Genomic DNA, 13,388 nt, shown 5'->3' with positions numbered 1-13,388 from the left:
AGGGGGAGTGCTGAGAGGGGGAGTTGATGGGTTTGTTGATGTTTTGGTGGAGGAGGGGGTGGGAGAATGGAGGGGAGGTGATACATGAATGGGTAGGCGTGCGCGGTGCGGAGGAGGCGTAGGGTAGGGCATGCGAGGTGTTAAGGGAGACATGTAGGCGAACGAGGAATGGAGAGAGTGAGGAGGGGGGAGGTGGTGGACGGCGGGGGGAGGGGAGGGGGAAGCCGAGACGGAGGGGGGTGGAGGGGAGGGGATGGAGGGGGTTGTCCGCGCGTGGAAACAGGAACGCGCTCGTGCGCGCGCACGCAGCCAGCGGAGAGAGACGCGGGCGACCGGGAGGTGGGGGGGGGCAGTGGCGTCACGGCAGCTCCGACGGCCGTCACGAGCCGCCTCCGCGCGCGCGGCCCCATTGGCTCGCGGGGCTTCGTGACGCGCGTCACCCCCTACTTAAAGCGCGGCGAGGCGGCGTGCACGCGCACAGAACCCGCGGCGCTCCTGTTAGGCGCGCGAGTCTTGATCTCGCCCTCTCTCTCATCTCCCATCTCCCCTCCCACACACACACACGAGTCTCTCTCGAGCACACGCACGAGTCAGTCTCTCACTCACGAGTCTCTCAATCATTGACGGAGCTGCTCACGCGGGGAGCTACTCGCAGGACTTATCAACCGCTGCCGCACCTGTGGCACGGAGCACGACACCTTTGGGATTTTGACAGCAAGAAGACATCATCGCTGCGTCTTCTTTATCGACGCCCTTCAACTGCGCCCCTCCCCCCACCTCTTTGTGGGAGTCACGGTAAGACGTCCTCCTCACCTGTATCAAAACTCGCTACGAAGTGAATCGGGGGCAGGGGGGGGGGCAGGGGGGGCAGGGGGGGCAGGGGGGCAGGGGGGCACCCACCTGTGTGAACACACCTGCGCAGCTGAGCTCATCTTGCGGTCACTTTGGGTCCGTGCTGCATCGTTGGTTCGTATCGCAGAGCCTCTGGCGCGGTGTTGCGATCAAGTCGCCGTGCCCGCTGAGCTGCTGTCTCAAATGTCAGCTTCGATCTGGCAGGTTCGATTTGTATTTGTGCATTGGTGGGGGGAGGAGTGGGATGCACTGCGTAAATGATATAACTGGTGATGGTAAATGCACAGATTTCGGTTTTTAGGAGGAGGTGGGGAGCACCTAATATTTGTGGGTTGGGGGAGAGCGGCGGTGGTGCATCGCTGAATTGATATCGTAGGTGGTGCACACACGCGCGCACACACATGGGAAGGTCGGGTGCTGACTTGCGCAACTGGTAATAACGGCAGAAGGAAGGTAGCGATGGCGAATCGTGGTGACGGTGTTGGTGAGTGGGTGGGCGGTGGTTGGTGGTGGTGGTGACTTTCTCAAGTTGGAACTCGGGTTGCCCGCTCGGCCACCACTGCCGTGGCCCCCTCCACCTTTGAGGCAATGATGTGGAGGTGGTGATGATGGAGGATGGAGGAGCTGGCATTTCCAGGGCTGTGGGTTGCGTGGCTGTCTTCGTCCCTGGCCATGCAGCCTTTGCAAAGCGCGCTCCGTTTCATGAGATGATGATGATGACGATGCTGCTGATGATGAGGGTGATGATGCTACTGCTGTTGATCATGATGAGAGTGCTGCTGCTGCTGCTGATGATGATGGTGTTGAAAGTTGCGGCGTGAATGCAGCGGTTTTGCGCGAGCGTGCAAACACGTGGCCAAAGGGGGTGAATCCGTGCCCTGCAGAATCATGATGATAACGAGTTCATTTGACATGCGTTGTCAATAAAGTCTCTTATGGCAATCCTGTAATTAACGAGCACTGCACTCATTTGCATACCCACCGCAGGGGGCGTTACCATTGTTACTATTCATATTATTAGAAATAATATTGGTTCGCGAAAGCCTACGTGTTAAACTCGTATGATCAAGTTTACACCGTTAAACCTCCACGCTCTTCGACTTTAACACGCGGTGGATATCACTGCAGGGATATAAAGAGCACAGCTGCCACTGCACACGGGCAATGAATGCACTGTGCAATGTGATATGCTTACAAAGCTGCTGCTGCTTCTGATGATGCTACTACTGCTGATGCTGCTGCTGATGCTGCTTCTGATGATGCTACTACTGCTCATGGGGGTTGGGTGAGTGTAAAGGGGGGGGGGGGGGGAGGATCGAGTTTGCATCTGGAATTACGATCCTCGCCTCGCGCATTTGACACACACCCCCCGCTGGCACGCGTGGTTGACACACTCGCACAATCACACACACACACGTACGTACACTCGCTCGCTCACGTACAAACAAAAGACAAAGATCCCCCGTATAGCCTTGACAGACTTTTGGGACAAGTGCTGTTAGCGAGCACCTATGAAGGCCGGCAACGGCACACGAGGGGGTGGGTGGCCAACACCACGCCCGGCCGCCTTTGTCTCCCCAGTGGCGATGTTTACACACCGCACCAGATACCCATTTGATGCTGAGTCGACCTAGAGGAGGCCCAGCACTGGTTCAGATAATCGTCACTGGTGGTGGTCATGAGCAGGACCCGTACACACAATCACATGCATACACACATACACTCTCACACATGTAAACACTTACATTTACACTTGCCTACCATGTCTACGTGTGTATCTGCCCACCCGTCTGTCTATCTACCCTCCTACATGCCTACCCACCAACTTATCTACCCACCCACCTGTTCACCCACCCACATGTCTACCCTCTTACACGTCTACCCACCCACCTGTCCACGGCTTATAATTGACATCTGTCCATCTATCCCCCCCCCCGTAGCAGCTCCACCGCCTCCACAACCACCGCGTCCCTCTCTCCAAGGAGCGGGCGATCTCTTCTCGGGGAACCCTGGCCGCTCAGGTGGCCACGTCCCGGTTCGCGCCCTGTCCCGCGCAGCGCGATGCCGGCATGAGCGTCTGCAGCAGCAGCAGTCGCCAAGCGCCCTCCTCCTCCTCCTACCCCTCTCCGCGGGGCGCCATGCCGTGCGCCGCGCGCGTCCCCTTCGCCGCCACGGGGGTCTCGGTGGGGTCCCCGCTGGGACCCGCCGGCGAGGCCTCCTCGCTGCTCCACGCGGCCGCGTTCCCCCAGCTGCCGTCGGCCGAGGCGGAGGAGGAGCGCCTGCTGAGCGAGCTCACGGGCCCAGACTTTTTCCGCTTCAGCATGGAGATCGTGAATGCGGACGCGGCGGCGATTAGCGCGTTCTCGCCCTGCTCCTCCTCCTCCTCGTCCTCCTCGTCCTGCTCGCCCTTCTCCTCGTCCGCCTCCTCCAACGCCGTCGTTTCGTCCTCATCGCCCGTCGCCTCTCTTCCCGGCGGATTCGCATTCTTCTCGGAAGCGCACGGGAACCGGCACCAGCACCACCACCACCACCACCAGAGCGCATTGCCGTTCGACACCGTCTCGGCCCAGGTGCACGCGGCGGTCAAGACGGAACCCCACGTGGACTACACCTGCCACATGCAGCTGCAGCATCTGCATCACCTACAGCAGGACCCGCAAATGCACCTACAGCACCACCAGCACCAGCATCACCACCAGCAGCAGCAGCAGCCCAAGTTGGAAGACCTGCATCTCGCCGCGTCCTCGCTCCACCTCCTCCCCTCGCCTCCCTCCTCTCCGCCGACGTCGCCGCATTTGCAGCAGCAGCAGCGGCGGCAGCAGCAGCAGCGGCGGCAGCTCTACGACGTTGCCGCCTCCCAATCTGAGCAGGGCTGCCCCTGGGGAGTGTCCCATTACGCGGGTTCCTGCTGCGGGATCCCCGATGCGGAGATGCAGCAGCAGCAGCAGCAGCTCTTGCCCCCCTTCGCATGCACGCAGTCCCCGCCGGACACCCCCACAGCAACGGGGGCTCACGATCTCTCCGGCTTCACGCGCCGCTCCATCGCCTCTCCCTCCTCCTCCTCGTCGTCGTCCTCCTCCTCCTCGTCGTCTCCGTGCCCCGTCGTTTCGCAGGGTGCCGTGCACAGCTTCTCATTCCCGCCGTGCGGCGTCGGGGCGCCCGCGTTTGGAACGGGGATGGTGGCCACGACGGAGCTGACCGGACAGGTTTCTCCGCATCATCATCATCACCATCAACATCAGCAGCACCACCACCAGCAGCATCAGCAGCAGCAGCAGCAGGGCTCGGGCGAGGGGATGTGCGCTGTGTGTGGGGATAACGCGGCGTGCCAGCACTACGGGGTCCGCACGTGCGAGGGATGCAAGGGATTCTTCAAGGTGAGCGGGTCGGGGGCGGGGGGAAGGGGGCTGGGCACACACCTGTGTGAACGCACAAAGACAAAGGTCCCCCGCATAGCCTTCACGCACACAATGTCGGGGGCAATTGCCGTTCGCGAGTAGCGTCGAGTGGCGGTCGCCGCCTGCACTTCACCACGACGCAGGCGGTGTTGGCTAAGCGCCACGACCCGCCTTCGTCTCTCCCTCCAGTCGGTGGTCGCTTTGCGCACACACCGCACCAAGGGAAAGTCGTTTAGTCGAGGGCCGAGTCGAGCTGACGAAGTCCCCGGGATCGGTGCAGATCCTCGCCGTCACCGATGTTGGCCGTGAAGCGGGAATCGAACCGCTGCGCGCACAGAGACACCCTCTGTAGACTATTGGGATCAGTGCAACGAGTTTGGAACTCGCACAACAGACACAGATCCCCCGTATAGCCTTTACTTGGCTGTTGGGGCAAGTGCTGCTCGCTGCGAGTAACCACGAGAGCCGTGTGACGGCGCCCATGACGAGTGTTTTTATTTTCTCTTGAGTACGTGATAATGATGGCGATGATATTGAAATGATGATGATGTGATAATGATGAAGTGTGATAATGACAATGCGTCACGAGGTTGTAATTATATAACGGTGATGACGATGTCGAAGTGACGACGATGTGTGAGGATGTTGAAATGATAATGGCGATGTGTGACGGTGTTTTGATGATCATGATGATGATGACGGTGGGTGGCGGTGTTCTGATGATGATGTGTGATGATGACGGTGCGTGACGACGTGTTTGTCTGCGCAGCGCACGGTGCAGAAGGGAGCGCGCTACGTGTGCCTGGCGAGTCGGAGTTGCCCCATTGACAAGAGGAGACGCAACCGATGCCAATTCTGCCGTTTCCAGAAGTGTCTGGGCGTGGGCATGGTGAAAGAAGGTGAGTGCCAACTCGACCCACGCACAGACAAAGGTCCCCCCTATAGACTTCACCAGACTGTTGGGGCAAGTGCTGTTAGCGAGTAGCAGCCTGCCTATAAGAGCCGGCACGGTTTGGTAGCCAGCACCCCGCCGCCACGACGCCTTTGTCTCGCCCCAGTGCTGTTGTGTACACGCACTGCACCAGGTATCCGTTGGCGAGGGAAATTCCACGTTACGTGCGCTAACCGCTTCCATACGGCTCCGCATATACCGTACATATACACACATCGCAGCAGCCGATATTCGCCACCAAGTGGCGGTGACGCCACTGAAACAGCGACTGTGCCAAGCTAGGTGCACTCTGAGGCCATCATGTGAAGTGTCGAAGGCTCGCTGCTGGCAAGAGGTCGCCAGACAGACCCACGTGCTGCTACAGGTCAACTGAGTTGACCTGCAGATGAACCACCTGTGCCAGCTCGCTGACACACACACACAGATCCCCCGTATAGCCTGAACAGACTGTTGGGGCAAGTGCTGACAGCGAGCACCTAATGAAGCCTGGCGTGGTACACGAGGGGCTGGGTGGCTAACACCACGCCGGACCGCCTTTGTCACCCCAGTGGCGACGTTTACACACCCACACGAGATACTCATTTGAGGCCGAGTCGACAACAAGAGAAGCCCAGGTACCAGTTCAGATAATCGTCAGCGGTGTTGGCCCGTGAGGAGCGAGAATCGGACTCGGGCGGCCGGGCTCGTAGCGCAGCGCGCTCACCGCTGCACCGCCGCTCCCCACTCGCTGACACGAAGGCAGACGCACACAGACACACAGGCGACAGGCAGACATACACGCAGACATACACACAGGCGACAGGCAGACATACACGCAGACAGACACACAGGCGACAGGCAGACATACACGCAGACATACACACAGGCGACAGGCAGACATACACGTAGACATACACACAGGCGACAGGCAGACATACACGCAGACGTACACGCGCACATGGGGTGCCGGTGCTCCCGTGGGAATCAGAGCCGAACGTCTCCCCCCCCTCTCCTCCTCTCTCTCCGTCCCCGTGCAGTGGTTCGCACGGACAGCCTCAAGGGTCGCCGTGGTCGCCTTCCATCCAAACCCAAGAGCCCGCAGGACGGGCCGGCGACGGCTGCGGGACCCGCGGGGGGTGCAGGGGCGGGGCTGGCGGGGGGTGGAGGGGCGGGGCTCCTGGCGGGGGATGGAGGGGCGGGGCTCCTGGCCGGTATTCTCGCGGCGCACAAGGAGTTGATGCCGGACTTGGCCAAGTTGGATTACTCCAGGGTAAGAGAGAGAGAGACGTGTACACACACACAGACACGTGTACACACACACACACATACGTGTACACACACACACACGTGTACACACACACACGTGTACACACAGACACGTGCACACACACACACACACACGTGTACACACACACGTGTACACACACACGTGTACACACACACGTGTACACACGTGTACACACACGTGTACACACACAGACACGTGTACACACACGTGTACATACACACGTGTACACACACACAGACACCTGTACACACACACGTGTACATACACACGTGTGCACACACACAGACACGTGTACATACACACGTGTACATACACACAGACACGTGTACAGACACGTGTACACACACGTGTACATACACACGTGTACATACACACAGACACGTGTACACACACGTGTACATACACACGTGTACACACACACAGACACGTGTACATACACACGTGTACATACACACGTGTACATACACACAGACACGTGCACACACACAGGCACGTGTACACAGACACGTGTACACACACACGTGCACACACACAGACACGTGTACATACACAGGCACGTATACACAGACACGTGTACACACACATACACGTGTACACACATACGGGTACACATACACAGACACGTGCACACACGTACAAAACAACTAAAAAACACGCGCACATACACACTTTGACACACACAAACACACGTGTACGCACACAGACAGGCAGATACACGCACGTACATATACACACACACCTCGATATATAGATAGACATACCAAGTACACTATTACACACACACGCACATTCCTAGACCGACAGACATGCAGAGTATTACGTGCATACACGCAAATCAATATATATAGACATACATACATTTCATACAGCGCATACATTCCTAGATATACATAATATGATTACATACACATACCTATGTATGCGATCATAGTGTTACATACTTACATACACCCATACGTACGTATACATTTCCACATGCACAAGTATTTATTTTTTACACATCCCATCAGCGGCATTTGGTTCAACGCGATAAAAAAACAATATCTGGTCCGGTCTTGACATTCAGTGCCTCATCATCATCATCACCTGCATCAGCAGCAGCAGCAGAGCGAGGCCCCGTGCTTGAGACAACGCTGGCCAACTTGCCAGGTGTTCACAGGCACTCAATGTCAAGCCGGGCCCAGAGTTTTTTCGACACACGGCTGGCCATCGGCAGCGGCGGTCCTTCGGCTGCCGGCGCACTGCCGATCGTCCCTCGGAGAAAAAAAAGACGACAAAACTCACCCCCGCCTCTCGCCTCTCCCCCGCCCGCCCGCTCCCTCTCTCCCTCTCTCTCGCCCATCAGTGCGAGTCCACGGAACAGCAGCAGCAGCAGCAGCAGGGCCCCGCGTCCCCGTGCGTGTCGGACGCGGAGAGTGTGAGCCTCTTCTACTCCCTCCTCGCCGCCTCCGCGCGTGCCCTCGCCGCCTGGGCCGACCGCACGCCGGGCCTCCGGGGCCTCTGCGCCCACGACCGCGGCCTTCTCCTCGAGTCCGCGCTCCTGGAGCTCTTTGTGCTGCACCTTGCCTTCAGGTGAGAAGGGGTCGGGGGATGGGGGGGAAGGTGGTGGTGGTGGTGGAGTGGGGGGTGGGATCGAGCAGGCGAGGGAATCCCCATGTAAGGATCTGGGATGATGCCACCTAGCCCCTCGAACCATTTCATCGCAAGTTCTTGTTCACGTGTCCGCTCTCACACCGCACTTCGTTTCCCCTGTAACGCCGCGTCCCCGCGTCTCGGTGCCCCTCTAACCCCCTTGCGTCGACGCGTCTCCGCGGTGCCATCGCTCGCCTCTCTGCGTCTCTGCTGTCCCCGCTGTCGGCCCTGCGCGCTGGCGTCTCTAACCCAGTGGTCCCGCGTGCGTCTCTCTGTCCGCCCCGCAGCTCGGACCCAGGCCGTGGCCGCCTCGTGTTCTGCACGGGCCAGGCGCTGCACGTGTCCACGTGTGCGCCCGCCTTCGGCCAGTGGCTCCAGCCGGTGATGGAGTTCGCGCGGGGCCTGCGCGCCCTGCAGCCGCACACAGACTCCCTCGCCTTCCTCGCGACGCTGGTGCTCCTCAGCGGTGCGTGCGCACGCAGAGACGGAGGAGGTCCACCGTGCAGCCTCTGGCTGACTGTCGGGGCAAGGGCTCTTCGCGAGCAGTTCGTGTGAACGCCGGCACGGTGCACCTTTGAGCGTGCGTGTGGGTGGCCAAACACCACGCCGGGTGGCGATGTCTACACATCGCCATTCGTTTTAAGGCCGAATCGACCTAGGGGAGCCCCAGGACCGGTTCAGATATTCGGTGCAGATGTTGCGGCTGTGAGCGGGAATCGAACTCGGGATGCGGGGTTCGTAGCGCAGCCGCCCTAAGCACTGCACCACAGCTCCCCACAACGCAGGGATACACGCAGACATGTGCGCGCACACACGTGTGAAGATATATACACAGAGTGTACGTACACGCGTAGTCAGCGCTGCATCATTAGCCATAGGTGTGTGTTACTCCTCGTGGCGGTGCTGCGAGTTTAATTAAACCTCTCTCTGACCCGCCCCATTCAGACCGCCACGGCCTTCAGGATCCACTGCGGGTGGAGGAGCTGAGGACACGGGTCCTGGCAGCCATGCAGCAGCATCATCATCAGCAGCAGCAGCAGCATCAGCAGCATCATCAGCAGCAGCATCATCAGCAGCAGCACCAGCAGCATCTGAGCGCGCTGCTCTCCCAGCTCAGGGACCTGCGTCCCCTGTGCACCCAGGGGCTGCAGAGGATTTTCTACCTAAAGCTGGAAGACCTCGTCCCTCCTCCCCCCATCATCGACAAGCTCATGGACACGCTGCCCTTCTGAAGCGCCCGCGGATGACCCGGCGGGATAACCTATCGGGGTAACGTCACTCGGCGCCGATAACCCGCGACGTTGACCCGCCGCCACAAACGGGTGGCCTTGGAGGAGCGCTCGACAGCTCGTGTAGCGCCTGGACCATTGGATGTACTGAACCTGCGGACCTTCGGAAGATAATCTCCATGGTTACCGCGCTAGTTAACTCTGGGATTTGTACCCACGACTCGTGTGGTGGAGCCTAGGGGGCTGGGATATAGGTCCGGCCTAACGTGGACTCGAAACTCAGATGTCAGCGTGGAGGTGAGCCCACAGGTGCGTGGACCCAGAGGGTGACTCGGACTTTGGGAGTTGACCTGCAGAGTCGCCCGTGTGGGCGTTAACCCGACAGGCGGATGATGACCCAGCGCACGGGGCAGAATGCGGCACAAGAGGATGGGCATTTCCCCCCACCCCCGAGACTGCATCGCATCACCGTCGATCGGAGCGGGTCACAGTTGCACACCCGTGCCTGGTGTTTGTATTGGGGAGTGTAATGTAAAGTGCGGGGGCGGGGGGGGGGGCGGTTATAGGGGTCTGTTGGGGTGTCAGCCCCCTACCCCCACCCGGTGTTAGAGACTTTGATCGCCACGTGTCGTCAATCGCACACCTGGATCGGAGAGCACACACCCAAACGTTTTCTTTCGTTGAGGAGACAGTATACATACTGTAACGTTTATATACTGTAGGTATTTTATCGCTGGTGTCCATTTGCCATGTCTGTATAGACTGCATTTTTTTAATATGAAGGGGATTTATTTCTTCTTATGGAGGGGGGGGGGATTGATTATGTGCCTGGAAACCATACACTTTATATACATAGATACACAAATATAAGAGAGAGAGAGAACGTTTATAAATATAGAGAACTATTCTAACGATGAAAAAAAGTCGAATTTTAAAAACAAAAACCTCGACGCGACTCGAGCCATGCCTTGGAAGCCATTACCGAGTGATGACGCGCGGACCGTCCAACCCGAGTTCATCAATGGGGGTTGTGGTTGGGAAAGGTTCCTCGGAGCGACTTTCCTGCGAGCCGCTCTTGTTGCCCGTTCTCCCCGCTTCGCAAACCCAGTTGCGCACAAGTGTGCCCCCTTTAGCCGATGGGGTTAAGTTATTGGATTGGTTATTGATACAGCAACGCCCATGTTAAGACCGTGAAAGGAGGCCAATGACTCGCGAGTGGGGAGGGCCCCTTTCCACCAGCAGTGACGATTATAAAACAGTTGCACGGCTGCGCCTTTGCCTTTTACATTTTAGGCTTCGGTTGGGCCCCGGGGCCTTCTCATCTGACCTGGAAGCTTGGCCCAAAAGGGGGCCTCAATCCAACCAGGGCAGAGATGTAATGTTAGTTTGTTATTTACCTTTATACAACGGAAAACATTAAAACCATTTTCGTATTAAACACATTTTTCTCTTCTATCATTGCACAAAAAAAAAACATCTTTACGGTTGCGTTGCCTTCGACGACTCGCCGAGCCAATCGCAGCGCTGCTCGGCATTGCAGCAGGGAAGAGCGCTCGAAGCGACTGCGAGCAAAGTTGCTGCAGAGAGTTGCGAGCAACTTATTCCCTCCTCCCCCACTGTGGCGCAGCACGCGATGCACGGGCAGCAACGCTCGTGTAGCAAATGAATATTTTCGGAAAGTCGCACCGATGAACCTTAGCTCCACGGGTGAACCCATGCCAGCATCGGTCGTCCGTCCGTCCGTCCGTCAGTTATTTATTTATTTGACCAGCGCGGGCGCCCATTGAGATTCACGGCAACTTTTTTGTTTGTCTTCGTGGTATGCGGGGAATGACGATGAGCCAAGAGTCCAAATTCCACATTCCTATGGCGGGTATAATTCTAAATATAGGACCGCCCAATTTCGGTTGATACACACACAAAAATGTTGAAACAAAAAGTTATGCTGATGGAGTTTGGGTTGATGATGTGTGTGGTTCATAAAGAGCCTTCCACGATCAGCCAGGTTGGCGCTGTGGTAATCTGAAGGGTCCAAGTTCAAATCCTGCCCCGAGGCCCAGTTCACATGCCGAAGGCGGGCAAACGTCGTACCAACCGTGGCCCAAAGATTCCATGTTTACTTGGCTGTGGTGGGGGGATTAACTCGGCCAACTATCTCTCCAGGGGGCGATAAAACAAACTTTATTGGGGGGGGGGGGGAGGTCAAAGCTTCTCCAATAAAACGACGATTCACCCTCATAGAATGTGGAATTTCCAAATCGACAGGAGAAGCAGCAGCGGTTTGCTTCGGATGACCCCCCGTGTGGCGTCATTCAACGGTTTTTGTTAAAGTTAAACAAATATTCACGTATAAATATACCCGTGACCAAAATGATGAACAGGGGATGTTACTATGCAGCAACCAAGGTTAGGCAGCGGATAACGAATCTCAATGGGATCTCTCCTGGCTAAATAAAGGATGGCGACGATTGCGACTGTGTGACTGTGGGATGACTATTGGTTGGTTCTTCGAACACGTGGCGCGCGTTCATTGTCATGGCGTGTGCGGGGCAGCCCGCTCACGGTCACTAACGCCAGTGACGAATATTTGCAGCGGTCCTGGGCCTCCTCTAGGTGGGCTCAGCCTTAAAATGAGTAGAGTACCTGGCGCGGTGCGTAAATCATCGGCACTGGGGAGACAGAGGCGGCCTGGCGTGGTGTTGGCCACCGACCTCCTCGTGTGCTGTGCCGGCCTTCATAGGTGCTCGCCCTATAGCACTTGCCCCGACAGTCTGTTGAAGGCTATACGGGGGATCTTTGTCCTGTTATCTTTGTGTGTGTGTGTGTGCGCGCCGTGCCGGCCTTAATAGGTGCTCGCTCACAGCACTTGCCCCCCAATAGTGAGCGGGAAGAGTGGAGTCGTCCGCTGTGGCTACTAAATCTCGTGACCTGGGTTCGACTCCTGGCCATAAGAACTGTTCTCACTCGCACCAATTGGCAACTAACTCACTACTAACCCGACACGGACCTCCCTTAGGGTCAACGCAGTCTCTCTAACGAGTAACCCCACGGCAGCGTGAGCGTGGCGAGAGACCACAGCGAGCGGGCGTGGGCGGTTCTGATCTTGCCAACATCCCACCTGACGTACGCAGTTCAGGCCTTAATAGATGCTCGCTAACAGCACTTGCCCTCCCCCCCCCTTACAGCCTATGAGGCTATTCGGGGCAATTATGTGTGTGTGTGCAGAGTATATGTGTGTGTGTGGGGGGGAGTGGTAGTGGTTTGCGTACTGCATCACGATTCCGGCGACCTGGGTTCGATTCCCGGCGATTAATTCACAGGTCAACTCAGTCTTAAATGAAAGCCCGGGGCGATGTGTAAGCATCAGCACTGGAGAGACAAAGGCGGCCGGGCGTGGTTGTGGCCACACCACTCCTTGTGTGCCGTGCCCGCCTTAAGAGGTGCTCGCTAACAGCACTTGCTCCAAGAGTCTATAAAACGAAACGGAGCTGTCTTGTCTGTGTTGTTGTGCGTCTTTGTACTGTTCGTGTCTTTGTGTGCCTGTATGAGGAGCGGTGGCGCAGTGGTTAGCGCACTGCTGTACGAACTTAGAGACCGGCGTTCCGTGCCCGCTCACAACCAATAACAGTGGAAAATATCTTAACCGGTCCTGGGCCTCCCATAGGTCGAATCAGCCTTAAATGAAGACCTGGTGCTGTGTGTAACATCAGCTCTGGGGAGACAAAGGCGGCCGGGCGTGGTGTTCACCACGCCAGTGCATTGTTCCGGCCTTCAGCACCTGCCCCAAAAGTCTGTTGAGGCTATACAGGGGATCTTTGTCATTGTGTATATGGCTATGTTTGTTTGTCTGTATGCGATACCAAACAAAAGACTCGTGTTATGTCCGCTGACACTTATTTAAAGACGCCTATTAAAGGAAGACGCAACCAAAACAAATACAACGTCTCTTGTCGTTTCGTTTTGTGCGTGGCGTGGGTACAGGCTGCGACAACAGCAGCGGCAGCAGCGGCGGCATCGCCCCCTACTGCGAGAGCGCGGCAAGAAAACCCTCCTGCAAC

The 13,388-nt window shown here is 57.3% G+C and overlaps 1 protein-coding gene across 1 annotated transcript; it reads left to right on the top strand.

Moving 5' to 3' along the window:
* Positions 1 to 458: 458 nt before the first annotated feature.
* On the top strand, positions 459 to 11,804 carry LOC116948541 (uncharacterized). The gene is made up of 7 exons (XM_076071589.1): positions 459 to 795; positions 2,793 to 4,229; positions 5,020 to 5,149; positions 6,219 to 6,451; positions 7,815 to 8,041; positions 8,389 to 8,567; positions 9,047 to 11,804. The coding sequence occupies exons 2-7, from the start codon at positions 2,922 to 2,924 to the stop codon at positions 9,331 to 9,333; spliced, it is 2,364 nt and encodes a 787-aa protein (XP_075927704.1). The 5' UTR covers positions 459 to 795; positions 2,793 to 2,921; the 3' UTR covers positions 9,334 to 11,804.
* The last annotated feature ends 1,584 nt before the right edge of the window (positions 11,805 to 13,388 follow it).

Source organism: Petromyzon marinus, chromosome 34 (genome assembly GCF_048934315.1).
Source record: "Petromyzon marinus isolate PM22_M1 ecotype Great Lakes invasive population chromosome 34, UKy_Petmar_22M1.pri1.0, whole genome shotgun sequence".
NCBI lineage: Eukaryota > Metazoa > Chordata > Hyperoartia > Petromyzontiformes > Petromyzontidae > Petromyzon > Petromyzon marinus.
Note: the sequence above shows the minus strand (reverse complement) of the source record. Positions and strands in the feature narration are given on the sequence as shown.

What these genes read in the sequence shown, in the direction of transcription:
- LOC116948541 (XM_076071589.1), top strand. Translation starts at nt 2,922, where the DNA reads ATGAGCGTCTGCAGCAGCAGCAGTCGCCAAGCGCCCTCCTCCTCCTCC. An exon ending in GATGCAAGGGATTCTTCAAG is followed by an intron (nt 4,230 to 5,019) that starts GTGAGCGGGTCG and finishes TTGTCTGCGCAG; the next exon opens with CGCACGGTGCAGAAGGGAGC. An exon ending in CGTGGGCATGGTGAAAGAAG is followed by an intron (nt 5,150 to 6,218) that starts GTGAGTGCCAAC and finishes GTCCCCGTGCAG; the next exon opens with TGGTTCGCACGGACAGCCTC.